Source organism: Furipterus horrens, unplaced genomic scaffold (genome assembly GCF_987537825.1).
Source record: "Furipterus horrens unplaced genomic scaffold, mFurHor1.1.pri manual_scaffold_3, whole genome shotgun sequence".
Classification (NCBI taxonomy): domain Eukaryota; kingdom Metazoa; phylum Chordata; class Mammalia; order Chiroptera; family Furipteridae; genus Furipterus; species Furipterus horrens.
Window position 1 is genome coordinate 187039067 of NW_028327173.1, and position 25404 is coordinate 187064470.

At 45.7% G+C, this 25404-nt stretch overlaps 1 protein-coding gene across 5 annotated transcripts in view; it reads left to right on the forward strand.

Moving 5' to 3' along the window:
• Positions 1 to 25404, forward strand: part of SMOC1 (SPARC related modular calcium binding 1) — a 135518-nt gene that overhangs the window by 81993 nt on the left and 28121 nt on the right. For 4 of the 5 annotated variants that reach the window (XM_090271056.1, XM_090271057.1, XM_090271059.1 and 1 more), the window contains exons 4-7: positions 2867 to 2966; positions 5053 to 5100; positions 18888 to 18977; positions 20878 to 20958. In XM_090271056.1, the coding sequence (XP_090127182.1) occupies positions 2867 to 2966; positions 5053 to 5100; positions 18888 to 18977; positions 20878 to 20958 (319 nt within the window). The remainder of the gene's footprint in view (positions 1 to 2866; positions 2967 to 5052; positions 5101 to 18887; positions 18978 to 20877; positions 20959 to 25404) is intronic. The other variant, XM_090271058.1, reaches the window with a different exon arrangement.

The window sequence follows — 25404 nt, forward strand, 5'->3', positions numbered from 1 at the left end:
GGCACACCTGGGGCAGGGATGTCCATTTCTGTGTGCTCCAGTCCTCAGAGGCAACAGTTCCTCATTTGGTTCTAGTTTGCTAGGACTTGGAAGCAACCCCGAGCCTGAAGATTTTGTAATCTGGAGTCTATTCCTTGGAGCCTGGTCTGAGGAAAATGCTGAGGGCCCTTGGGAGAAAGGGGCTGTGTTTGGGCCAGTGGGCCTGGTTGGGGGCTGGAGGTGGTGTCCACATGTCCTCGGCGATACAATGGGCATACTCAGTGAGCATGTGACCCTTGGGACCTGCTGAGCCCAGAGGTCAGGTTATATTCCTTAAGACAAAGCTTTGGGCTTAAACTCTCACTCATGTATGTAGTTCTGTCCCCACTCATCTTGGCTGGGACTCTGCATGTTTGGGAGGAGGGGGCTTTCCATCCAGCAGTTCTCTGTGGCCCGCTTGACCACAGTGCCTGGCTATATGTAAAAGGCAGCACTGGGCCAAAGGCACTGCCCTGGGTGCAGGACGTGGGCAGCACAGTCCTCAAGGAGAGAAAGGCCAGCCTTGACCGTGGGAGCCAAGAGGTCCGGGACTGAGTGGCTGCCCAGCCCCAGGGACAGGTTTCCCTTGAGGTGATTATTGGCCAAGGAAGAGAAAGCAGCCAGCCAGGCCCTATTAAAATTCTGTCAGTGGCAAGGAATCGTCTCTAGGAACTATCCCCTGCAGGGTTGACAGAGTTAGAAGGGGTCCAGTCCAAGTTTCCAGCCACGTTTCCCACCCAAGCTTCGGGAGGTTACTAGGGGAGCTCTGGCGCGGGAGCAGGCCGGCTTGCCAGGTGTTTCTGACACGGCGGAGAGCAATCATGGCCACAGCCACCCTGCATCCGGCCGTCACCCGTGCCAGGTGCTGGACACACAGTTTTCCTCTTCAGAGCTTTCCAGGCTTGGCGTTGCTATCCCCATTTTATAGATGGGGCTCAAAGAGCTAAGTTTGTAACTGGCTGGACCAGGATTCAAACTCAGGTCTGTCTGGGTTTCTTTCCATTCCACCATTGCGCCTCCTCAGAAGGTAGCACTGACCCAACCCAAGATGCTGACCTGGAACGAGCATCTGGGGCAGCAGCCCTGGCCAGGTGACTGTCTCCAGGAGATGAAGCACTGAGAAATGACACAAAGGTAAAAGCATTGAGCATTGTTTCCTTGCATGGGCAGGAGAGGTAACTGCCTTATTTACACACAGAATCATAGTGCGAGGAACAGGATGCCCTCCATCTTGTTCTTATCCTGATTTGGGGGTTAAGGCCCAGGGAAACAACTAGTCTTGGGGAAACTACAATATTTGGTATCCACACACAAGCAGAAGCCTGCCTTACTGATAACTTCTGGGTATCATCCAGGCTGTCAGATCTCTCTTTTACCTCTGTTCCCCTCATAGCCCTCAGCACTCAGGTTGTTTGCTATTACTGCCCATCCTCAATGTCAACATGTCCTGGATCCCAAGAGGCACACTTTCCCACACTTTAATATCTGTGCAAATTAGCGCGAATCTTGTAAATGAGGTCTACATTTAATGTGGTGGGGCTGTTTAAACTGATGCTACAATTTTAGAACTGATGGAGACCAAGATTGAGAACATATGATAATTTGTGCATTTATCCAACTCATCAAATGCTTACAGTAAAAGTCAGGCATTGTGGTAGATGCTTAGATTATAGAAATACCCAGTATGTGTCCCTTGCCTTTGGGCAATGACAGTCTAGGGGGAAATAGGCTAGATACATCAATGGTTGTAACTTGTTGTGGTAAGGGATCTGAATTTGGGAAACCAGGGTGTGTGGAGGATCAGAGGATGGAGGGAGGGGAGGTGGGGAGGCTGGGACCACTTTGCAGAGAAGGTATGTCACCAAGAGGGTGGGAATCCAACGGGATTGGGATGGGCTGGCATGGATTGTAGAGTGTTATTCCAGACAGACTGAATAGTTGGAGCAAACCAAGTGTAGAACCATGAGAAGCATGGATGTGCTTGTGAGCTTCAAAGGGTTCATTGTGGCTGGAATGGAGAGTATGTGTGGAGACATGGTGTAAAACGAGGCAGCAGGAGCAGGAAGGGGGCAGACCTTGGAGGGCCTTGAGTACCGTGCAAATGAGCAAATGATCATGAGTTTAATCTCTATCCTGAGTCTAGCAAACCATCCTGCGGTTTTAAACAGGGAAGCGATGCCCTGATTTGTGTTTAGAAAGTCTGTAGAAAGCAGATGGGGAAAGGCTGGAGGGGTGGGAGAGAAGGAAGAGTTACCTGGAATGAAGCAAATCCTTGTTTTCATTTACTGTTCCCAATAGGGGGGACCTGCTCGTGGAGACTTGAGCAAGATCACACAGTGGTGCAGAGGGGCACCTAGAACCTGCAGGCACAAGTGACCTTGTCCTTGTCTTAATCCCAACACATGTGCCCTTGTCTCAGGACAGCCACCTGATCAACAGGCAGGCTGACTACGTGAATGGGTGCTGGAAAAAGCAGAAGAGCTTACCACTTGTCTCTGCTTGTTAACAGAAGGGTCCTATAAACCCACAATGGTGATATTCTAACGTGTACTTCCCAAATTAGTTTACTAATGAGAATTTTTTACAGCTGGATGGGTATGCCAGTGCTTGGGGGAAATGTGTGGGTATTGGTGAGAACTATGACAGGAAACACGTATTAGATGTATCTAAGTATAAGATATTCAGTGTCAAAAATCATAAGAAAGAAACAGATAAATTTCTGTGGTTTTGCATGGGAGTCATGCAGAAAACATAATGTACTGGGGATGCTTTCAAAGGGGTGGGAGATGACGGGTGATATTGTGACCCAAAACTTACAGTCCTTTCCCCCTTTGGCTTTTCTGTGCAGGTGCAATGCCACACGTATACAGGGTACTGCTGGTGCGTCACCCCGGATGGGAAGCCCATCAGTGGCTCTTCCGTGCAGAATAAAACTCCTGTATGTTCAGGTACTGTAGGGAGGGGTGGGAAGAAAGAATAGCATTGGAGAGAGACCCCTGGGCTATCTCCTGCATCTTGCAGAGGAGCTTTTGAAAGATTGGTGGTGGTTATGAGCCATCCCCGAAGTGAAGGAGGATTCCACTCAAACATGCATTTGCTCTGTAGTCAGCTGTGTGAGATAGGGTCAGTACATGCCTGTGTGCACAGTTAGTAGGCTTAGATTTCTGGTTCAAGGCTCTGTCCCCCAAGTATCATCTGTAACCCGTAGAGCATGGCATATACATTTTTAGCTTGAATGCTTTGGTGGCTAGTGGCCCTGGGAATGCTTTATTCAGGTGGATTTCAAGACTGCATGGGAGTCCAACATCAAAGGCTGTGATGAGCAATTAGTGGTGTCTGTCGTGAGCACAGGAAAGGAGAGCCTATGTCCCATATATTTGCCACCTTGAGCAATGTAGGTGGAGTGATAGAAAATCTTCGTCACAGTGGCCCTCACATCTGGCTGTCGTCAGCAGTGCCTGGGGAATTAAAAAGAACCAAGGTGTTGACGCCCCTTCTTGTATATTCTGACCCAGGAGGTCTGGAGTGAGCCCTGGAGTCTGTATGTTTATGAAGCTTCTCAGGTGGTTCTGTTGATCAGACAGGTTAGGGAGCCACGGCTTTGCAGCGACCCTCTCAGTCAGCCCATGGCAAAAATTAAGTACTTTCTATTTCCAGCTTTATTAGCACAGAGAAATTTTGCTCTTAGGGCAACTTCATGACCTTGTGGATTATAGGTTTACACAAGCCCCACGCTTCCCACTTAGATTAATATTGTAGGGGACTTGAGAATCACTCCCTTAATGCACTATGTAGTTCAGCCCTCATTAAAAACACCCTTCCTACCATCAACTGCTTCATATTTCTTCTATATCTGTGTGAATGAGGTTTTATTTATTTACTTATTTTTATTTGTAAGTGCAAGCAAAGTACAAAACATTATTCTAAAATCTATGGCTAGTAGTCCTGCTCTCCTAACATTTTTCCTTTTTGACAAAATTTATTCATTTTTTCACTGGCCCTGCTATATTAAAGGGAGAAATATGTGGGAAGCACAGTATGTGTCTACATTAGGAAACAAAGACGTACAGGCTAAAAAGGAAACTTTACTCTATTTGTGGTTTATATGGAAAATGGAAACCTTAATTGGGGATGTTGTAGGGAGGGGCAGGAATGGACCCTCCTTGCAGATGACGTGGAAAGTTTCACTTAAAGCAAACGAATGCACTAGAAATGAGCCATGCAGGGTAAGATCATTGAATTCTCACAAAATCAGTCTATGGGGAAGGGATATGATATGATTGGGAACAAATGGATTCTTTCTTTTCTTTTGTTGGTGGTCCCTTCTGTGGATGAGCTGTCTGTGCCCTGCCTGTGTGGGCTTCCTAGAGAGACAGGTGCCACCAGGCCAGGACTATAGGATGGGTACGTTTGGTGCCTTAGCATATGCAGGGTGAAGGGTTTAGCCAAACGCACACACTACTCCCTCCTTAAGGAACAGCCTGCTGTATCTAGAAAATTGTTTCCATGCCTCTGACTATTTTGGCCCATTCAGGACAATTGGGCCAACAATTTTCTACTTAATGCACATGGAAAATCACCGATTTCCTGCCCTAACCAGCAAGGGATGTCAATCATTGCATTTGCAGTAAGAGGGGGTTTCTTTTCGGTTGGCCCCACTGAGTGGATATGGCTCAGAACATGAAGTTGGTTAGAGTGGGGAGATGGGGAGTGGAGGTGAGGGGCAGTTATTGGAATGTTCAGTAAGGGAGTTACATGGATGTGGAATTTTGTAAGAGTCTGGTTAAGACTATTGCCAAGCAGCCTGGAAATCATGGTTCATCTCAGCAGTGCTGTGGTATCAGTGACATTGATTTAAACAAACCCCACTCGGCACGTATGTATGTACTAACTTTGTATATAATGTCCCTAGATGTGTTTACTATATAAATACATAACCATATGCTTGTAACTTCAAGCTTTGTCAGTCCTCTGAAAGGAACCCACCATGATGCATTCTGAACGTCTGTGTTTTTGTTTCCCCTCTCACTCAAGGTTCAGTCACCGACAAGCCCTTGAGCCAGGGTAACTCGGGAAGGAAAGGTGAGTAGAGTTTTATGCTTTATCTAAATGTTTGCTTCTCAAGCCAGTCTAAGCAAGAATTCTTGGGCAAGATGGAAGGAGCTGGGGTGAATGGTAACAGTGCCCTGCAGAGAAAATCTATTCTTATTCTGTGTTTCCTCCCAGAAGCACCAGAGATAAGGCAGGCTCATCAGTGGTGGGGGCCACGTCCCAGAATTTCTGAGGGAGGTGAGTGAGTACAGGGCACAGAGCTGGCAGGGACCCTGAGAATCTTGGTTCCTAGGAAGTTCAATCAATCAGCTTACCAGTGTGGCCAGCATTAAACCAAGAAGGATAATGGAAATAGACATGCTCAAGTCTGCCCTGACTCTCTTATTTTGGAAACCTATCTGAGCATTTTCCCCCTCACTGCTTCTCCTTAATAATTGTTCCAGCTCATCCAGAGTCCCTTTACCAAGACAAGTATGAATTCATGGGCTTATGACCTGTGCAGTTGTAGTCATAAAATTCTTAATTATTTTGTCTTTGAACCTGTGTTACTAAGTACATAAAGTCAACAGGCCAATGAAGCATGTGTGTGAGCAGAAGAAATACGTGCAATATGCATGCCTGCTGCTCACATTGGCTCCCCTGTGCGTATAACTGCTGAGATGCATACTATGGGGCTTTTATAGTACACTTAAAATTTTAAGTTTTCTTTACCTAGAACAATGTTAAATAGCAAGTTCAAAACCATCACTGCAACTCAAGAGAGACACTGCCGAAGAAAGGATAAAACTTTATTTTTAGTGTCTTTAATGACACTTATTCCTGCTTTTTGAACTAAGGGCCTTTTATTTTCATTTCCTTCTGGGCCCTACAAATTATATCTCTCCCGGTTAAAGCATTTGTCGGAGTGCTCCTTAGTGGGCCAGCTGCCATGAGAGGTAGGCCCCTGGGTTATGCTGACCGTAATTTCCGTGTGGCGGACACTAAGATTCACTACTACTCACCTCCAGGTGACATGCAAACAGCTGTCATTGCATAGACAACAGCTATCAATTTAATTGCATGAGAAAGCAATTCAGAACCCCCATTTCTGGCTCTCATGTAAAACCCAGACAGGGGACTTTGGCTGAGTCTGAGGTTTCGCACCTGACTCTGGGCCTGGGGAACTCCATGCTCATAAGAGCTCACGTGATAGTTGGGTCTTGCAGAGGGTCAGAGGGAGGTGCACACACCGTCACAGGGAGACCAAGGCAAGTCCCTGGACCTGCTCCAGGAGCTTGTGGCATGGGGACAGGAAGAGGAGGCAAGGTCACCCTTCCTGAATGCAGCAGATGAGTGCCCAGAGAACCTGCTGCCCCTGAAGGCAGGTGCTCCAAGAAGACGTGGAAGCAAAGCATGGTGACACCGCCACCCACTAGAAAACACGGGCCAGCGGACCAGAGGGGCTCCTCCCCTTCCTGCGAGCAAGAACGAGTAAGTGGGTGAGAGAAAAGGAACAAGTGCCTTTCCAGGTCTTTCCCAGAACAGAGGAGACAGCCACGAGTGCGCGTGGTTCCCTTTTAGTGGAAGAGGCGCATGAACGTTTCCGTCTGCAAAGACCTGACATCATCCATGCTGTGAATGGCGTGTATCTACAATTGGTTGGGGTTGAAAAAGAAAGCTGCCTTCCTTTTTTTCTTGTTGCAACTGGAGTCTTCAGAGCATGGCCTTTATTTCTGGGCACGAGGTCCTGGTGGTAGAAAAAATAAATTGGCGATCATGCCGAACTGACCACCCAGATTTTCCCCACGAAAGGGCACTGGGAGCACGATGCTGAATAAAGCACATGTCCCAGGAAAGGCCACCTCCACCCGTGGGTCTGGGCTTGGGCTCTTAAACTGCACAGAGGAGTACTGCCCAGGTTGATGGGGCTTTGCACCCCGAGAATAACAATAAGAATCAGACAGGTGTCAGGGCGGGATCTGTGGATTCTTCTGGAAGACGGCAGGGAGCCTGATTCCTCCAGGGATGGTGCAGGGAACCGGGGGGTAGAGTCTGAAGCCTCATCTCAGAGATAAGTTGCCATCAGTTTTGAGTTCTTTGCTCTCCTACCCTAGATGGCCCTGCAGAGGCTTCCTCTTTAGTGAAGAGGTCTTGGGGGGGGGGGGGTGGCAGGGGCGGTGCTAGGGCTCACTACCCCTGGAGAACTGACTTCTGTCAGGGGGCTCTTTCCTTCTGCTTTGGAGGATCAATGTAGGTGCTGATCCTCTTCTCTTTGTCTGCCGTGGGCAGTGTAGTGAAAAGCAGTTATGGGCCACCTGTGGGATGGGCCACCTGAAGCCACACCTGTCCAGGAAGCTGAGGTTTGAATGGGGAAAGGGTGCGAGAGGGCATTTGTAATATCCTGTGTTGGCCCGCTGAGGTCCCTCTTTCAGCTGCCACTTAAGAATGGAATGTGCTCCAGAGGGCAGCAGGTGGGGAGACACAAAGGCCCCTTGTCTGAGCTCGTGCCCACACATGGGGTCTCTTAAGGCATCTCCAGAGAGCAGGAGCTCGCAGCGCTGAGGCCGGCCACAGACAGATGCTAGGCCTGGCCCTTGTGCAGGGTAAGGGGTGTAGCCAGAAAGGAGGTGAGGCCGCAGGGCTGGGTGTGGGAGTGGTAGGGGTTGCGGGGGGTGGGGAGCAGACTCAGCCTATTCTTTCTCCACCCTCTTGAATTTGCTTCTCTGACAGGGCTGGAGGGATCGGTTCTCTCTGCCTGGAGGGAATGAAAAGGCGTATTGTGCAACCACAGAGAGTCTGGTTGCCAGCCAGGAATTAGTCCTCCAAAGGAGAGGAGAAAGGCAGAGCGAGAGGAGGCTGGGGGAGGAGGCCCAAAGAGATAGCAGGAGGAAGGGAGGCGGGAAAGAGGCCAGGCGGTAGCAGGTCACAGCCGGCTGGCCTGGACTGGGAGGCCTGCATTGTTGAGGCTCCGGGGTCCGCAGGTGTGGGGCCCGAGGGGAGAAGGGGGGTCTGGAGGGAGGGAGGCGCTGTTATCTTACCCAGATGCACGTGCTCCTGGAAGGGAGAGGGTCAGAACTTCAGACTATTTATTTAATCCCTTGGAATGTCCTTGCCTCGCTCTGATCTTTGGGCCCCTTGTGTTTCACGAACTCCTTTACAGGCACATGTGTGGTAATTAACACGTGCAGTGTAGGTCCTGGCCATGTGTTTGAGTTTCAAATATCCATTGATCTGGGGCGCTCGCATCCTGGCCACCCCTCCCCTTCTTCTCCTTTGGCCTCGCCCTTGAAGAGCAATGGAAGGGGTCTGTGTGTATTTGGAGGGTGGGGGACACATGTGCATCCACATGTATTTTATTGGGGCTACAGAGGAATGTCAGAGCAGGGGAAAGGGCCCCCAGCAGCTCCTTAAAATCTGATGATCTGATGCTGCTAAGCCAGTTGAAGGCTGCAGAGGTTGCAGTAGAGGTGAATTTTTGGTTTCAACTGAAGTAATCTGAAGAATAGCTGGGAAGCCAATGTCTCTAGAGGTCATGAATTTATGCTGAGTGGCTTTCCCTGGCTGACCAAGGCTTGTGGATTTTCCTGTGGTGCCTCTTTTCGAGGTCTTGATGATAATGAATGTGGATGATTTGGGGAACCTTCAGGATAACTGAACACAGTCAGGGGCTGGTCCTGGGTGTCATTGCTTGTGAAGTGCCAGAGGGACGGTCTCAGCCTCCAGCAGGGTGATGGTGCAGGGGTGTGTGTGGGGGGTGAAAATAATGGTGTGAAAGAATAAGGGCAGAACATTTGTAAAATGATTTCTGGCAGTTTTCTGGGAGATTTATTTCCTCCTGAGTGCCCAGGATTTTAGAGATTCTGGGGTGCTACTTCTATAAATGACAAGCGAAGGTTGGGGCCATCAGTTTTCTGCAGTTTGCTTTTTTCCTACTAGTAAGAAGTCTGGGAGTTAGCTATTTAAGGAAAGTGAGGGGAAAAAAAATAAAAACATTAGCAGATTCTGCTTATGCTTTTTGCATGGGCTTCTGTGCTTGTCAAACCAGTCTGGAAAGGGGCTAAATTTCCAAAACCCGACACACCTTTCATTGCAGAGACTTTTTTTTTTTTTTTTTATCCCTCTCTGGCTGCTCCATAGTATGTGTTCCAGGTAAAGAGTGAGTCATAGTTACTTCTCCAAGGTTCCTCTCTTTGTCTCTATCTTTAGAATTTCTCCTGGAGCCTGGTCTACAGATTGGTACCAACTTGGAGATCTTGTCACTCAAGTGATGGACTAGGCAGCCCCCTCATTCAGGGCTGGGGGATGCACTTAGGGCAGGCATCCCAGGGGAAGGGCACTGTGTGGCTTCTAGCCTCAGACCTCATGGGGGTTGGGTAGCACACCTGAAGGAGGTTTGCTTCATTGCCCTGAGCCTGGCTGAGGTATGCAGGCTGGCTGTCTCAGGACATTGTACATGTAAGTCTGATTGCCTACCAGCATGGGCTGGATTGAATGGAGGCGGGCGGCTGATGACCTGGACCAGCTGGCTTCTGTGCGCATCAAATTTCTCTGTGAAGAAGCATTCTCATTCTGATACTGGGCCTGCTGAACAGAGCTGTGCCTAAGCAGCTCCCGGCCCATGAGAGGCAGCTCTTTGCTCCCTGCACACATTTTGCAGCTGCTTTCTGGTGCTCTGAGCTACCCTGACCAAGCCTGGCATACTGTGTACCAGATTTGCAGAAGTCAGCTGAAGAAAAGGTGTGCACAAGTGTGCGGGACTGCTCATGCGTGCACCACGTCTCCCATTCCCACAGTTATGTGCTCCCCCAGCTTGGCTCCACCTACTCAACCCCACCCTTCATCTTGGCCCCTATTCTGGGGTCTCCAAAAGAAAGCTTATGCATGGAAGATACAAAATTAAGAGTTAGAATCCCTGCCATATCCCCATTTCCAAGGACTCGAGAAGAAATGGAGTATAGGGATCTGGAAGAGCTTCCTAGTCGTAGATTCTTAAGCATCCCTCGTATTATCAGAAGTCATTGATGTTTTATGTTTAGTTCTTTTGTTCTTTAATTCAACAAATACTTCTTGAGAACTTACTGAGTGCCAGGCTTGTTACCATCACTGAGGATCCAGTGACAAGTAAACTGGTAACAGCCCTGACCTCACCTTGTGCAGCTCACGTTCTAATAGTTCTTAGCCTCTTCTTATAGAAGTTACTTCAGGTACAGGTAAATCCCCCCAGGGAAGCACAGACTTCTAGACACTAGGAAGCTGTCATCTCTACAGGGGACAGAGGGCAGGTAGATCTTCTGAACAACCCTGGTTGGTAGCTCTCAGGGCCAGAGCCTCTAAGGGAAGACCCTGAGATGAGCATGGCCCACTGGCAAGTCTTTGGTCCCTCCGCCTGGTAGCTTTGTGGGGCCCCTGAAGTCCAGGTGAGACGGCTCAGAGCTTGTCAGGCCACTTGCTCACTGTTCCTTGACTGAGTGAGTTCAGTTCTGGGTGTGGCCCAGGAGCCTGGGGGGAGGCAGGGATGACTGCATGTGGGGAAGCCTCAGGACCGCATCTGCACCCCTGTCTCCCGCTCCAAAACCAAGTATCTCCAGAGGTACAGGCTGAGGAGTTTTGGCTCTTGGGTCCTATTGCACCAGTATTTGTGCCTGGTGGAAACAAGCTGTGAGATTCAAGGGCTGCTTACTCTAAAACTTCTATGGAGAGGCAATGGAACTAGATCAGCTAAAACGAGTACAAAAGAGAAAAATAAAGCAGGAGATATCACTCTTATCTGTTTTTTAAACAATGTTATCTTGGACATTTTACTCCCTCATGACCCTTTAGGAATTCTGAATGGATGCTTGCTTCCCTTTGTTCTTCTGAGCAAATACTGTGACCCTCCCCCCTTTAAATTTATTTTATTTAATTTTCTTTAAAAAAAAAAAGAGAGAGAGAGAGACTTACTTTTTGAGCAGTTTTTGGTTCACAGCAAAATAAGGAGGAGGGCACATAGGTTTCCCCAATATCTCCCGCCTCCACACATTCACAGCCTCCCCATTATCAGCATCCCACCAGATGCTACATTTGTTACAGTCAATGAACCTACAGTGACACGTCATTGTCACCCGAAGTCCACAGTTTACACTGGGTTCACTCTTGGTGTACGTTCTGTGGGAATGAACAAACGTATAATGACATTCATCTACCCTTACACTGTCACACAACGTATTTTTGTTGTCCTAAAAATTCTCTGTGTTCCACCTCTTCATCCCTTCCCATTCCCTCCTCTACCCTCCTGCAACCACTGATCTTTTTCTTGTCTCCATAATTTTGCCTTTTTTAGAATGTCACATAGTTTAAATCATAATACTCTGTTTGATTTTTAAGATTATAATGCTACAGTAATCAGGACAGTGTGGTACTGGCCAAGGGATAGACACATAGATGAAGGGAATAGGATAGAGAACCCAGAAATACGCCTACTACACAAGTATGGAAAACTGTTCTTTTGACAAATGTGTAAAAGCAATTCAGTGGAAGAAGGACACTCCTTTCAACAAATGGTGCTGTAGCAACTGGACATCTGTAGGCAAAATAAAACCCCAGGGCCTCATACCTTATACAAAAATTAATTCAAAATGAGTCTTGGACGTCAATGTAAAATGTAAAGCTATTACAAGTTTTAGAAAAAAAATAGGACAAAATCTTCAGAATCTGTAGGTAGGTGAACCTAGAGCTTTCTTGTCTTATAACACCAAACATGTGTTCCAAAATTTTTTAAATTTTGATTAATTGTTGGACTTAATAAAAATTAAAAGCTTGTTCTGTGAAAGATCCCATTAAGAGAGCAAATTAACAAACAAACAACAAACAAAAAAAATCCCCTACAGACTGGGAGAAAATATTTACAAATTATATATCTGACATAGGATTTATATCTAGAACATGTAGAGAATTCTCAAAAACTCAATAATTGAAAAACAGTTCAATTTTAAAAAGGATAAAATACATGACTAGATATTTCACCAAAGCACATAGGTAGAGGACAAGTAAAGACATAAAAAGATGTTCATTGTTAGCCATAAAGACATACAAGTTAAGACTATGATAAGATATCACTACACATCTGTTAGAAGAGCTAAAATTTAAAAAAAAAAAAAATATAGCGACAGTACCAAATGCTGGTGAGGACACGGACAAACTTGATCTTTCACACATTGTTTGTAAGGAATGTAAAATGATACGGCCACTTTGGAAAATACTTTGGAAGCTTCTTAAAAAACAAAACATCTAAACATATACTTACCGTCTAATCTAGCAACTGCGCTCCTGAGCATTTATTCCAGAAAAATGAAAACTTATATCCACATGAAAACCTGCACATAGCTGATCACAGCAGCTTTATCTGTAAGAGCCAAAGGTAGAAACAACCCAAATGTCCTTCAAGGGGTAAAGCAAACTGTGTTGCATCCATGCCATGGAAACGACTCAGTAATAAAAAGGGACAGACTGTTGATATGTGAAACAACTTGGATGGACCTCAAGGGCATTATGCAAAGTGCAAAAGAACATATACTGCATGATTCTCCTTACGTAACATTCTAGAAGTGATAAAATTATAGAGCTGGAGTTAGTGGTTGGCAGGGGAGGGATGAAGTAGAGGAGGGCAAGTGTGACGATAGCAGGGTAGCGCAGAGGAGATCCTTGTGATGGAATAGTTCTGTATCTTGATTGTGCTAGTGACTACATGAGTCTACACATGAACAAAATTGCACATAACTACACAACATACACACACAAATGAGTGCACGTGAAGCTGGTGGAATGTGAATAAGGTCTGTGAATTATACCAATATTAATGTCCTGATTTTGCTATTGAACCATAATGATATTACCTATATACTTATCTTAGTTATAAAGATGTTATCATTGGGAGAAACTGGGTGAAGGACACATGGGACCTCTCTGTATTACTTTTGCAACTTTCTGTGAATGGATAATGATTTCAAAATAAAAAGTTCAAAAAAAAATTAGTAAAGACTTCTGTGTGAACTCAGCTTCTCTCCTCTTTCCCTCCTCCTCCTCTCTTTCCCCCTCCTCTCCCCTTCCACCTCTAGTCTCCCCTTTTCACCAGCCTGATGGTTTTGATCTTATTCAGGGGAATGTAAAACTTGAGGATGTGGGCAACTGCTTGCAAAAAGACAGCTTTAAGCTTGTTTTCACTTTTTGTGGGAGGGAGTGTGCAGGTGAGTAGATGGAATGTAAAACATTGATCTTTTGCTCTGGAAAGGATCCAAAGTGCGCAGATAGCATCTGCTCTCAAAGCTCAGAGCCAGGATAGCTCATAGGACCTTTCTGAGCCTTGTTGGTCATGGGACACACATCTCAGGAAATACCAAAGCTGACTAACATTCCACCATCCTCCTGGTATGACTTGGGCCAGGTTTTGAAGGGACTTTTACAAACAGACACAGTTGTCTTTCTTTGATACTCAGAATTAGTGATCTTGGCTTCCACCCTGGATCCCAGAGTCACATGCTGAGGGGGGATGACGGCTCTGGCTTAAATGTGGCCCCTTCAAAAGCAAGGACCTACTACACTTCTTCCAGGCTAATGTTTATCTCCATGTCTTGAAAAAAAATGGCCAATGGAGGCCTGAAAGAATGTAAGCGAGGGTGATCAGTGATGGACATGGTCTGGGCAGAGCCCAAACTTGAAGGGGACTTGGGATCATTGAGAGACCTTCTGAATCTCAGGATGGGGGTAATGGCTTCTTTTCTTCCTCATTCTCCAAGGCTCCTCAGTCTCAGAGACCCCAAGAGATGCCATTAATAAGGATTCCTCCTCTGGCCCCTTTGACACATTTGCTTTTGAAGGACCTGGAAGAGAAAGCTCTTTGTATGTGGTCAGAATAAACTCATTGTGCACCCAAACAATTAACTCCTCAATGGACTGGCCGGACCCTTGAAAGGCCTGGCCCTGCTTCCCCAGACCTCTTGGGCTCTATTCAGTTCCTTAAGCACACCAATGTTTTTGGGTTTTGTTTTGTTTTGTTTGTTATTCTGAAAAGTCTTTTCCCGAGAATAGTCAGAGCGGATCAACATTGTCCTCAGCCTGGCATTTATCTCCACTCGCCAGCAAATGTCAATCAGAAATCAAAAAGCCAAACAGAGGAGGCTTTGAACGGTGTCATCGGGGGTCGAAGTGACTTCCAGCTGTCTGTGCGTGGGCCAGGCCTTCTCGCAGGGCAAGGAATTGTGCTGTCACACAAACCTGCTGTCTGTATAGGCTCCCAGGCCTGTGTGGGGGCTGCAACGTGCTGGGGCTGCACCTGCAAGGAGGCGCAATTGGGGGCTGGGAATTTTGGAAGGCCAAACTCCATGGCTCTGGGTCTGGGCAGTTTCCAAGGCCGCTCACTGCCTCTGAGGCCTTGAGCAAATCACTTTCTTACTGAGGCTCAGTCTCTTTTTATCGGCCTGGTGACTTCTTCTGCCTTGCATGGTGGTGAGAATAGATAAGCCAAACCACCTGCCAGAAACTTTCTGAGTGTTGCCGAATGTGGTGGTACTATTATTGTTGTTGATCCTGACATCATCCTTGAGAAATTCTTTCAAGTTTGCCTTATTTATTTCTTTAACGTTTCCAAGTTTACTTTTTTCTCCCTGTAAGAAAAGTGAAAATTTAAATTGGCTTTTTTTTCAATGTTCTATCCACTTCACCTTGGTCTAGAAGCATGTTATGGTATATCAAAGAGAAATAGTCTTACTATTTGAGGTCCAAAAGAATCACCGAGAATAAATGTCAGGCATCATATTATAATGTGCATATATGTAAACTGAGATTCAGATATAATTTTCTTTAAAATATGTGGAAAAGTCTCCCCCAAGTCAAGAATCACTCAGATCATCCTGGCTTTGATTCTACCTCCTCTTTTGTTTTAACAGCTTTATTAAAGTGTAAGTACCATAAAAATTACTGTCAAAGTACAATTCAATGAATTTAATATATTTCTGGAGTTGTGCAACCACCACCAGAGAGCAATTCCATCACCTCCCAAAAGAAACCTTGTGCCCATTTATAATTATACCCCGCTTCCAACCCCAGCCCCAGGCAACCACAGGTCTGCTTTGTCTCTATAGATTTATCTCTACTAGGCATTTCATATAAATGGACTCACACAATCTATAGTATTTGCAATGGCTTCTTTCATTTAATATAATATTTTTGAGTTTCATCCACATTGCCACATGTATTAGTAATTCATTCCTCTTAACTGCTGAATAGCATTTCTTTATATGGAGATATCACAATTTGTTTATCTATTAACCATTTGACAAACATTTGTTACCAGTTTGAGACTGGAAATAATGCTGCTGTGAATATTTGTAAACATGCCTTTAGGTGGACACGTTTTTCATTTTCTTGTATAGATTCTCAGGAGTGAAATTGCTGAATTGAATGGTAAGTTTATGTTTAAGTTTTTAAAGAAATTGCCACTCTTTTCTAAAGTGGTTACATTCTCATCAGCAGTGAACATGGGTTTCAGTTTCTCCACATCCATGCCAATACTCAGTATTGTCAACTGAAAGAAGTTTAGCCATTCTAGTAGGTATGTAATGGTATCTCACTGTGGTTTTAACTTGTGTTTTCCTAATAACTCATGACTTTGAGCATCTTTTCATGTATAATATTTAGTAGCCATCTGTGCGTCTTCTTTGGTGAAATGTCAATTAAAATAGTTTGCCCATTTTAAAATCAGGTTGTTTGTCTTCTTATTGAGTTATAAAATCACTTTATGTTTTAACTTAAAGACTTTGGTAAGATTTTAATTTTTCAAATCCAATTTTAAAAGTAACCTGGAAGATAGATGTTTTAGTATTATTATACCTCCTTTAAAAAGCCTTCAAAATCTTTTTTTCCTGACACGGTGCCCTGAGGCTGGGGAGACAGGCAACCTTCATTTTTGGAAGAGATATCCTTGCCCAAAGGGAAAAAGTGAGGGGATCAGGTTACCAACTTATGCATGTAATGCCTGGATCTGGAGTGTGACCCCATTGGAGACTGGGAGGCCAGAAGCACATGTGGAAGATTTTCTCTCTCCCCAGAGCCCAGTGCGAGGCCTGGTGTTGCCCCAAGGTTTGCCAGGAGGCAGAACCGATGTGGACCTTGGACCCAGGCCTTGGACCTATTTGGTGGAAGGGAGTGCTTGTTTGCTGGGTTGGAAGCCAGGTGTCCAGGTGCCCGGACATGATGGTCAGAGGGTCCTGTTGGCTTTGGCTTGGCTTCCCATCCTTAGGGCACGCTGGATTTCACAGGTGGCTCTCCTGGCAGCAGGGCACCTTGTCTTTCCACACTTCATAAAGATTTCCATCTAGGGCCTCCCTGTGGCAGTGCAGCTGTATCTCTTCACCCTTGGTGACCCTACCCTACAGGAAGATCGGATCCACTCCCTGCACATGGCTTCATGCTCTGTGGGCTTCTGGGCTATAGAGGAGGTCCTCAGCCTGCAGGAGTGCAGGACTTCCTGGGGGGACTGGAAACACTTCCTCTCCCTGGGCGGCAGGCAGTATTTTCTGACCGCTAGACCAGATGGGCAGTCCCAAGTGCTCATCTGAAAGATGGGAGAAAAAAAACCAGAATCTTTTCTGTTGCTCTGCTCCAGAGAGAGGTACAGCTCTGGGGAACATGAGAGGATTTTATTGAATATTAAAATATTGCATAAGCCATTTCCACTTGGGTTCTCACCCAGAGTTGTCCCTCTGGCAATGTTTGATTTCTCACCTTCCCTTTGTTACCCTTTAGACTTCCCTCCGCCCTGTGCAAAGGGGCTGAGCACAGTGTGCTGGGCCACTTAGACTATGAACTCTACATCCAGCGGGAGCAACCAAATGTGTATTGCAGCTGCCAAAAGACTTCATTCAGTGGCTTGTTGAATTCAATGCAAAGAGATGTTAATAGGGTCAGGGGAAGTGATGCTATTAAAAAATGACATTGTGTGGCTCTGCTCTGTGTTTATCCTCCCTCAGTGACTTCCAGACCAAACTTACCCAGTTTGGCATCAAAGATGTCTATTCTGGACTCTAGTTTGAGGCAAATAAGATATGCAGCATGGCTAGGTACTCTTTTCTTCCTCCTACATCTTACCCCTTGGGATGACTGTCAGGTAGTTCAGGATCACCTTGGCCCCTGTGGCAGTGTGGTCTTGGTGTCTGCACATAAGAACAATAGCAGGTTCAGGCGTCAGACAACTGTCCAGGTGTTGGCCTCAGCCTCCAGCAAGGGTGAGGGTCTGCATAGCTCTCCAATCTTAAGATCTCAAGGGTCAAGTGTTGGGGCAAGAAAGAGATCAGGACACTCCGTTCTTTTTCTCTCTCTCAAGAAGATGCAGGGAAGTCAGCCAAAGGTTCTGGGAGCTCCAAATGGTACATGGTTGTTATTACTGATGATTGGACTGGCTTTGCAGAGAATGTCTGAGAACTTGTATTCTTCATAGATCATTAATACTTGGAGAATAAAGTGTTCAGTTCTAAAAGACTTCTGGGGGTCTTGGGAAGAGATAGGATAATGGTAAAAATGTCTGAGATGCCGAGTGCCCTCCTCTCCCCACACTGAGGGAGAAAACTGAGAATTCTCTAAACTATGCCTTCTCTCTGGGGGTAAAGATACCTGCTCCCAGCTTTCACCAAGGAGGCAAACATTGGTTGTGGCGGGGAGCATGCTCTATTTACATATAAAGCACAGATATACATATAGTACATAGAGGGTATCTGTTTTATTAGGAAGGTGATTAGCAGAAAAATGTCTAAAAGTGGTGGGCAATAATGAAAAGAAAGTTGAAAAAGACTACTATAAACTAAGGTTTTATTTTGATGAAAATAACTGAGTCCTGCAAGGTAGATAAATCTGCACTCACTCCTGACCTGCAGAGGTTCTTGCTCTGCAGAGAGAGCTGCCAACACTGCTAGGAGGATGAGTATTGGGACTTTGCTACTGAAACTCCCTGCTTCCGTAATCTATGTTAGAAATTTGAAAGGAAATCCGAGGTGCAGTTTCCCAAGTCCCCTCTCATGTTGTTTGCCCCCACCTCTCACAGGGAATGGGGTACATGCAGTTTCCCAGGGCTCCCGACCTCATCAGTTTAGCATGCTAGAGAGAGAATGGTCCTTCCTGGCTTCTCTTCTTTTTAATTTTTAAATTTTATTTACTTATTCATTTTAGTTATTCAATTACAGTTGACATACTATATTATATTAGTTTCAGGTCTACAACCTAGTGATTAGACATTTGTATAACTTGCAAAGTGATCACTCCAATAAGTCTAGTTCCCATTTGGCACCATCACAGTTATTACACTATCATTGACTGTCTTCCCTATGGAGACATAGCTAGGCGTCTGGGAGGGGATGGCACCACAAGCTCGTGTTTTCCTTAAGCTCTTTAATGAGGACCCCTAGAAAGGTACTGGGCTGCTACCTTTCACAAGAGGGCAGGAAGAAGCTGGGGACACCTGAATTCGATGCTACATTGTGTGATGTTCTTATCATGTGTGGCCAAAATTCAGGGCTGCTGGGGAAGACAGACCTCCTAGCTTTCCCCTGGGAGGAACAAGGAACTCAGATCCGTGAAGCAGGGTCCTTCAAAGCCAGCACAGCCTAGCTCCCTTTGTTCCTCCCTCCAAAGGGCGAGCACACACCTGAATTTGTCCTACTGCTGGTGTCTCTCTGTGGTTCTCTTTTTCTTCTTCTTTTCTTCTTTCTCTTCTTCCTCTTCGGTCTCTTCATTGGGACTTGGCCGGGCCATGTGCAAACCCAAACCATTCAACAGTGCTGGAGAGTAGATAGTATTTACCTCAATAATGGTAGTCTCTTTTCGATTCTTTTTAACGCTCAATTCAGATGATGGGTCTAAGCCGACACCCACGATGGAGACGCAGCCGGTGTTCGACGGGGATGGTAAGCTCTGTTATTACTTCCGACTCACAGCCCCCCACCCCCACCCCTGTTCAGATTTGGGGAAGGTCGGTCTTTCCTTCGGATGTTTGTTTAAGCTTTATTAGTATTATTTTTTCCTTTAAAATTTTAATTTCTTCCAGTTTAAGCTGGGTTGTTTTAACCTTTTAAAAAATGCAAACCCTCCCAGGAACGGGTACACTCTCTGCTTCTGGAAAGGCCCTCTGTCCTTGCCAGGCTTCCTGCCGGCCACTGACGTCCAATAATAACACAGCCTGGACGGACCCCGTGAGCTGCCAGGACTGCAGAGCCATGGCTGAGAGGGACACTCAGGCCGGCATCGTCCCTCCAGTAAATGAGCCAGCACGCAGAAGCTCCTGCTCTGTACCGAGCTTCATGCTAGGTCCCGGGGGAATGGAGGAGAAATAGACAAGATGAAGCCTTTACTCTAAAGACAGCAGTAACCACCAGAGAGCTTCATGTGTTAAATTATATGCTCACAATTGTTATTGTAGCAGAAGAGAAAGAGTTCACAATGGTCTGGAGAAAGATTCTGTGAAGAAATGGGGGGATTTGAGCTGAACCTGGAAAGTACGGAGGAAGAATTAGAGCATTCCAGTTTAGTGGAGCTGGTTTGGTTAAACTGTAGGAACCTTGAGTGTTGAGTTAAGACATTTGGGAAAGGAGAAATTCTAGGTCAAGAGAAATGGTGGTGGCTGGTGGCAAAATAGCGATTGGATTTCCCTGGGGGTAAAGGGAGTGTTCAGGAGAAGCTTGGGGTGCAGAGGGCTGGCCTTGGTTTGCTTTGGGGTGCTCAGGGCCTATATTCTTCAGGTTGCTTTGCTAAGTACTACTCCAGGTTCCCATGAGGAGGAACAGGAAGCTTGGCACAGTGCCAAGTCTGAGGACCAGGTTCAACTCTTAGTGCAACATATAGCAAGCTTTTAGCAACTTTCATCCAACTACATCGAGGCTGATCATGAGAGTGAACAATGACACAAAGGAACAAAAAAAAAAATCATGCCACCGTTAGGTACTGTGGCTGGAGATAGCACAGGCTCAGCTCTAGCTAGAGGAATTGAAATGTGAGCTATCCTTTGTAGCTGATCATTTAGTGGGACATATATGTGTTCATTCCTAGAAGTCCACACGCTTCTGTGGTCCACAGAGGTCCTTTATTATTGGCAAGTCTGGGATGGGACCCTGGGGGATTGAGGGGGAATGGAGACCACACTAGCTTGGGAGACCTCCCCAGTACCCCCACTGAAGAGATTGTTACTCTACGTGTGTTTGAGGTCATCCTGGATTCCCATACCACCTGTCCACTGGATGACCCAAGTTCTGGGGGGCCTAGGAGCACCCCAGTGCTCTCTGAATGGAGGTCAGCCTCCGTTCAACGAGAAACCATTGGATAGGGCATTGAAGCGCACTTTAGAGCCTTTACTGTCTTTCCCACATAGCAGAGTCTCAGCACCTAAAATCTGTTGTGGTTCAGCCATTTCCTCCAAAATGGTCTTTGTGGTTTGTTTGAAATTCATCGGTTGATTTATCCCCTTTAAATTCTTCCAGGGAAGCAGCTGAGAGAGACTTGGCCTGGCCCATGTTCCTCACCTCCTGGGATAATATTTTTATTCCTGGATGGAGTGGTTCAATGCTTCTGGACTCTGACCACTCTGCCTCCCGGAACAGGAGACTCTGCTTGGCTCCTATAAGCTGATAGGGAGAGGAGCCTCCATAGTGAAGAAGGGAGAGGTTAGGGGACTAACTGAAGGTGGGGCAAATAGTCAAACCTCAATGCCTCAGGCTTAAAAAAAAAGCTATTAAAAGGTGTGGGGGTTATACTCCAATTTACATGCTCTCTTTGCCCAGACTTTCTATTCTTTCTCTCTTTTTTTCCCCCCAGAAATCACAGCTCCCACTCTATGGATTAAGCACTTGGTAATCAAGGACTCCAAACTGAACAACACCAATGTCAGAAATTCAGGTAAATAATCTGCCTTGGATTATATACGTAACTGATCATGGCTGCCCATGGTTACCCCATGACTACCTGCTGCTGTGTGAGCTTGTGCAAGTTATTTAACCTGGCTGGTCTTCAGTTCCTACAGCTGTAGAATGAGATTAAATAAGTAAATCCCTTCCAATTCTAATTGTCTTGAATTATGATCCCAGGGATGTCTCTCATGGGTTGCTGACACTTCCAGCTAAAACAACGACAACTTTTGGCTCTGTTTTAGTAGTTTAATTGACTTTCTGTATTCGAAAGAAGAATGTCTGGGCAGAGAGCAGTTGGACTTCCAAGCCTCAAGAGCCATGGTTCTGCGTTTTTAAGGCTTTAAATAGATGCTATGGTCATATCTTTTTGGTCTGGTCATTTGAGGATCTTGTGAGTGGTCAGGTTTTGTACTGGCTGGACCCCTTGTAGAAAGGTGATAATTTTTGAAGAATGATTAGATTTGTAGAGTTCATTTACCATCAGTGAAGACCAGATGTTTAGCAACAGGAAATGTGTTAATAGACCCAATCTGTATCTCTACCAGGGGGAAATCGTTCTTTCAGCCTAAGGCTTCATTGTGAGAAATGCCACTGGGTATAATTTATGCCTAGTAGTTGAATTTAGCCGTATCATCTTTTTGTTGTAGATAGCAAGGATTATAAACAAAAGATACAGTAGTCCCTCTCTATATCGCGGTTCACTTATTGCGGCCTCACTGTATCACGGGATTTTTAAAAATATTATATTTAACTATTTATCGTGGATTTTCCGCTATATTGCAGGATTTTGCGGTACTGTATACATATGTTGTTAAAGTTACGTAGGTTTAAGAGTGTAGAATAAATGTAAGGTTCCTACTTCGCAGTGGGGTCTGGAACGTAATACCCGCGATAAGTGAGGGAATACGGCACATTTCTTTCAACTGGCAGACAGAGTTTTACATGGCCAGTAATTCATGAGCGTGCTGTCTTGGCCCCCTTTATATCTATCCCAAAGGCGGTAGGTGGTGTGGGGACCAGCAGACATGGGTGAGTTAGACTACGAGGTGAATCCCTGAAGCATCGGTGGGTTCCTCTGTGACTTAGGCAGGCCAGTACCTCAGCATGTGTTTGGTTCCGTTTGATAAACACTGGAGGAGCTGTGGTGTGGTGTATGGGAAGGAGACCATGTGAACTCCCGTGGGTCAGATTCTTTGATAAAACAGGGCTGTGGTTAAAGCACAGGCTTTGGAATCAGTGAAATCTGGGTTCACTTTTTGGCTCCAACACTTAGTGAGTGACCCAGCCAAGCCAAATAATCCTCCTGAGTCACAGTTCTCATCTGGGATCATGATCTCTCCCTCAAAGGACTGTGGTTAAAGGTTAACTGAGTTAATGTCTATATGATACTTAACCGATGCCTGGCTAAGTGATAAACAGTAAGTGCATGATGGATTTTTAAGTACATGTATTTGTTATTATCAGCAAAAATGGGAATATTAATGATGCTGCTTGTAGTGAGAATTCTTCAATCCAGAGAAAATTTGTGTCACCTGAGGCAAAAGCATCTCTTAGGAACCTTCTACAATACTTAGAATCTTCTCCACTTTCCCCTCATGATCAGGTGAATATCATAAGTCAAAGGGAAGTGATGTTGGTGCTTGTGGTACTTGAAAGTGACATCTGCAAATGGTTTCCCCAGCCCCTGAGCCCCCCGCAGATCTGCAAAGCCCAGTATGAGGCTTAATTCCGTGACCAAGTGGTCGATACAGGTTGTGCTGTCTGAAATTATATAGCACCTTTTGCCTGGGACACTCATTTGACATTTAGCAATTGCTTCCATGAATTGCTTCATTTTTATTGATAAGCGGTTAATTTTTCTACCTAGATTAGAAACTCTGTGAGGACAAGGGCTTTATTGACTGTCTAATACATCTACCATAGAATCTGGCTCACGGTGTTTGACTGCTCTGGGGAAGGATAGAGGAAGAAAAATCCTCCTCCTCAGTAAAATCAGAATCATTGCTGTCATCCTAGCTCGTCCATGTCATGTCCTGTAGAATTTCACATGTGTTACCCCATTCGAGCTTTTCCATAACCCTGTGAGATAAGTGTTGTTACTGTCCCCATCTTACAGATGAAGAGTCAGAGACAGAGAGAGGAAGTGACTTGTCCTGAGTCACAGCTAGTAAGTGGTAGGGCTAGAGAAAACCACATATCCTTGGGAACAGAGTGCCTGTCTTCTTGAGTCGTATTCTCTGCATGTGGTAAAGTGGCAATGTCAAGTTAGCTGATGCTATTTGCCTCCACTGAGTTCTGCTTTCCATTCCTACTTCTATACAGTTTCCAGCTGGATGGGTATGGGGTCATGTTGAGAAATGATTTCCAAGCCAACACAATCACCTTCCTTTTATTAGACATGGGGCCAACCATGTTTAATTTTCCCTGGTTGGCCCCAGTTTTGTCTGTGCAGTTAGTGTAAAGGACAGGATGTTGGAGGTGCAATCAGAGCTATAGATACTCATGATGAAATATCTTTAAGTATTGTGTTAGCTACTTTTCAGATGATCTCCCACAGTTTGATGAGAAGTCAGATATACTTTAAGGATAACTTAGGTCTGGACAGCTGGCTCTGGTATGGACTTGGAACTTCTGGGTCTAGCCCCTGAGACAGTTTCCCATTAGAGTTTGCTGAAAAATTCTGGCTTGCAGTGAGCTTTGGTCCATGTCTCTGGGGAAGCTGGACTGGGACTCAGAACTGACTTAGTGAGACCTCTTCTCAGCTCTCTGTTTCAGAGACAAAGAGTCCATCCCGGCTTATTTTACACCGCAAACGTCCTTCTTTCACACTCAGACCCTGTGACGCCAGGTTTGTTTTCTGGCCTGGGGACTGTTGATGTTGGAAAGGTTCCACTGGGTAGCCAATGTTTTGCAATAACATGACACGTATGCCTACAGACTGATCCTGTCTCCTTCACTCCTCCTGGAGGTTTTGGCCCTTGTTTTCAAGGTCTTGTCATGTGTTCACCGTGGTCAGTGTCGCCTTTTGAATACTTACTTGATAGCTTCAGCATTGGCAGGTTTGCCTCATTGGACTTCTCTCTGATTCTTACACCAGGAGACCTCGCATTTAGGAAACCCACATGCCTGGCCAGCTAACACCTAGAGAGTGGGCATCTTCTCATGTATGAATGTTGGCCAGAGACTCTGTTCTGCTTTTATAAGAAAGTATGAACTCTTGCTGAGTTCTCTTGTTTCGGGGGTTAGCTACCAAGCTGTTTCTTAATATAACTAGAATTAAAACGATTTTTTAAAGTCATCTCTATTTTATAGAAGAGAGTAGAGAGATTAAAGAAGTGACAAAAACTAGGCTTCATCTCATTCTTCATCCCATATCCCACTGTTTCTAATTTTACTATTTGTGGATACTTGCCTATGGCTATGAGTTATAAAATTTTTTTTCTTTCTTCTTCTTCTTTTTGTTTTTGTGTGACAAAAATCTGTTTTCTCCTCTGGGAAAATACTATCTCTCAGGGAAAATGATCCTTTGAGCCTTACTTCTCTCTGTGCAGCATAGCAGTCCCCTCAAGGCACAGAGGCTTGGTCCCAGGTCCCAGGGGTTGACTCCTGTAGCCTCAGGTGGTGTCGTTTAACTTTCCTTTGTCCTTCTCCTTGTTCTTTCCTTTATCTCCATCTTTTCTAGTTAACTTCTTTCATGATCTAATCTGGGACTTCAAGAAGGCCTTAGAAGCTGACCCTCTGGGTTAAATCAAAAGAGACCATGTCTTCCTTTCCTGCCTCTTTACCCAGCAAACCTGTGCAGTGGCTTGTAGTGACTGTCCCCAGACACAACCATCAGTGGCGACACAAGTGAAAATGCATTTATTATAAATTCTGCCCAGAAAATGGCTCCCTGTCTCTTCATACACGAGGGAGTTTGCCTAACTCCCCACCATGGCAGAGCACAGCTGCCCGCAGCAGCCTGCCCTTACCTGCCCCCATGAAGAACATGACTCCTCTAGGCCTGCTTCGGGCCCCTGTTACTGCATGTGGATTGTTCCTCCTTCACCAGGGAAGTTCCTGCCTGGAGAACCACCACTGTGATTGGGTTTGGGGGTCACTGAGGCAACGGCACCTCCTGGCTGATTCTCCTACCCCCAAACCAGCACTCTTGGCCTGCCCAGAAACCACGGGGTGATGTAATGACCTGAGGCCTGGAAAAATAAACAGCTCTCAGGGAAACCAGGGGTAGCCGTAAGCAAATACCCCATAGCCACCTGGAACCTTGCACATGACGTGATTGGAAGGAAGAATGAGTAATCCACTAACGTTAGCAGCTGCGGATAGGTCTGGGCTTGTGTGCATTTAAAATATCTATATAAAAACAAACCCTTGATGTTCTGTAACTGGCCTTTTGGATGTCTACCCATCTATCTTATGCAGGTGTCTCGGTCAG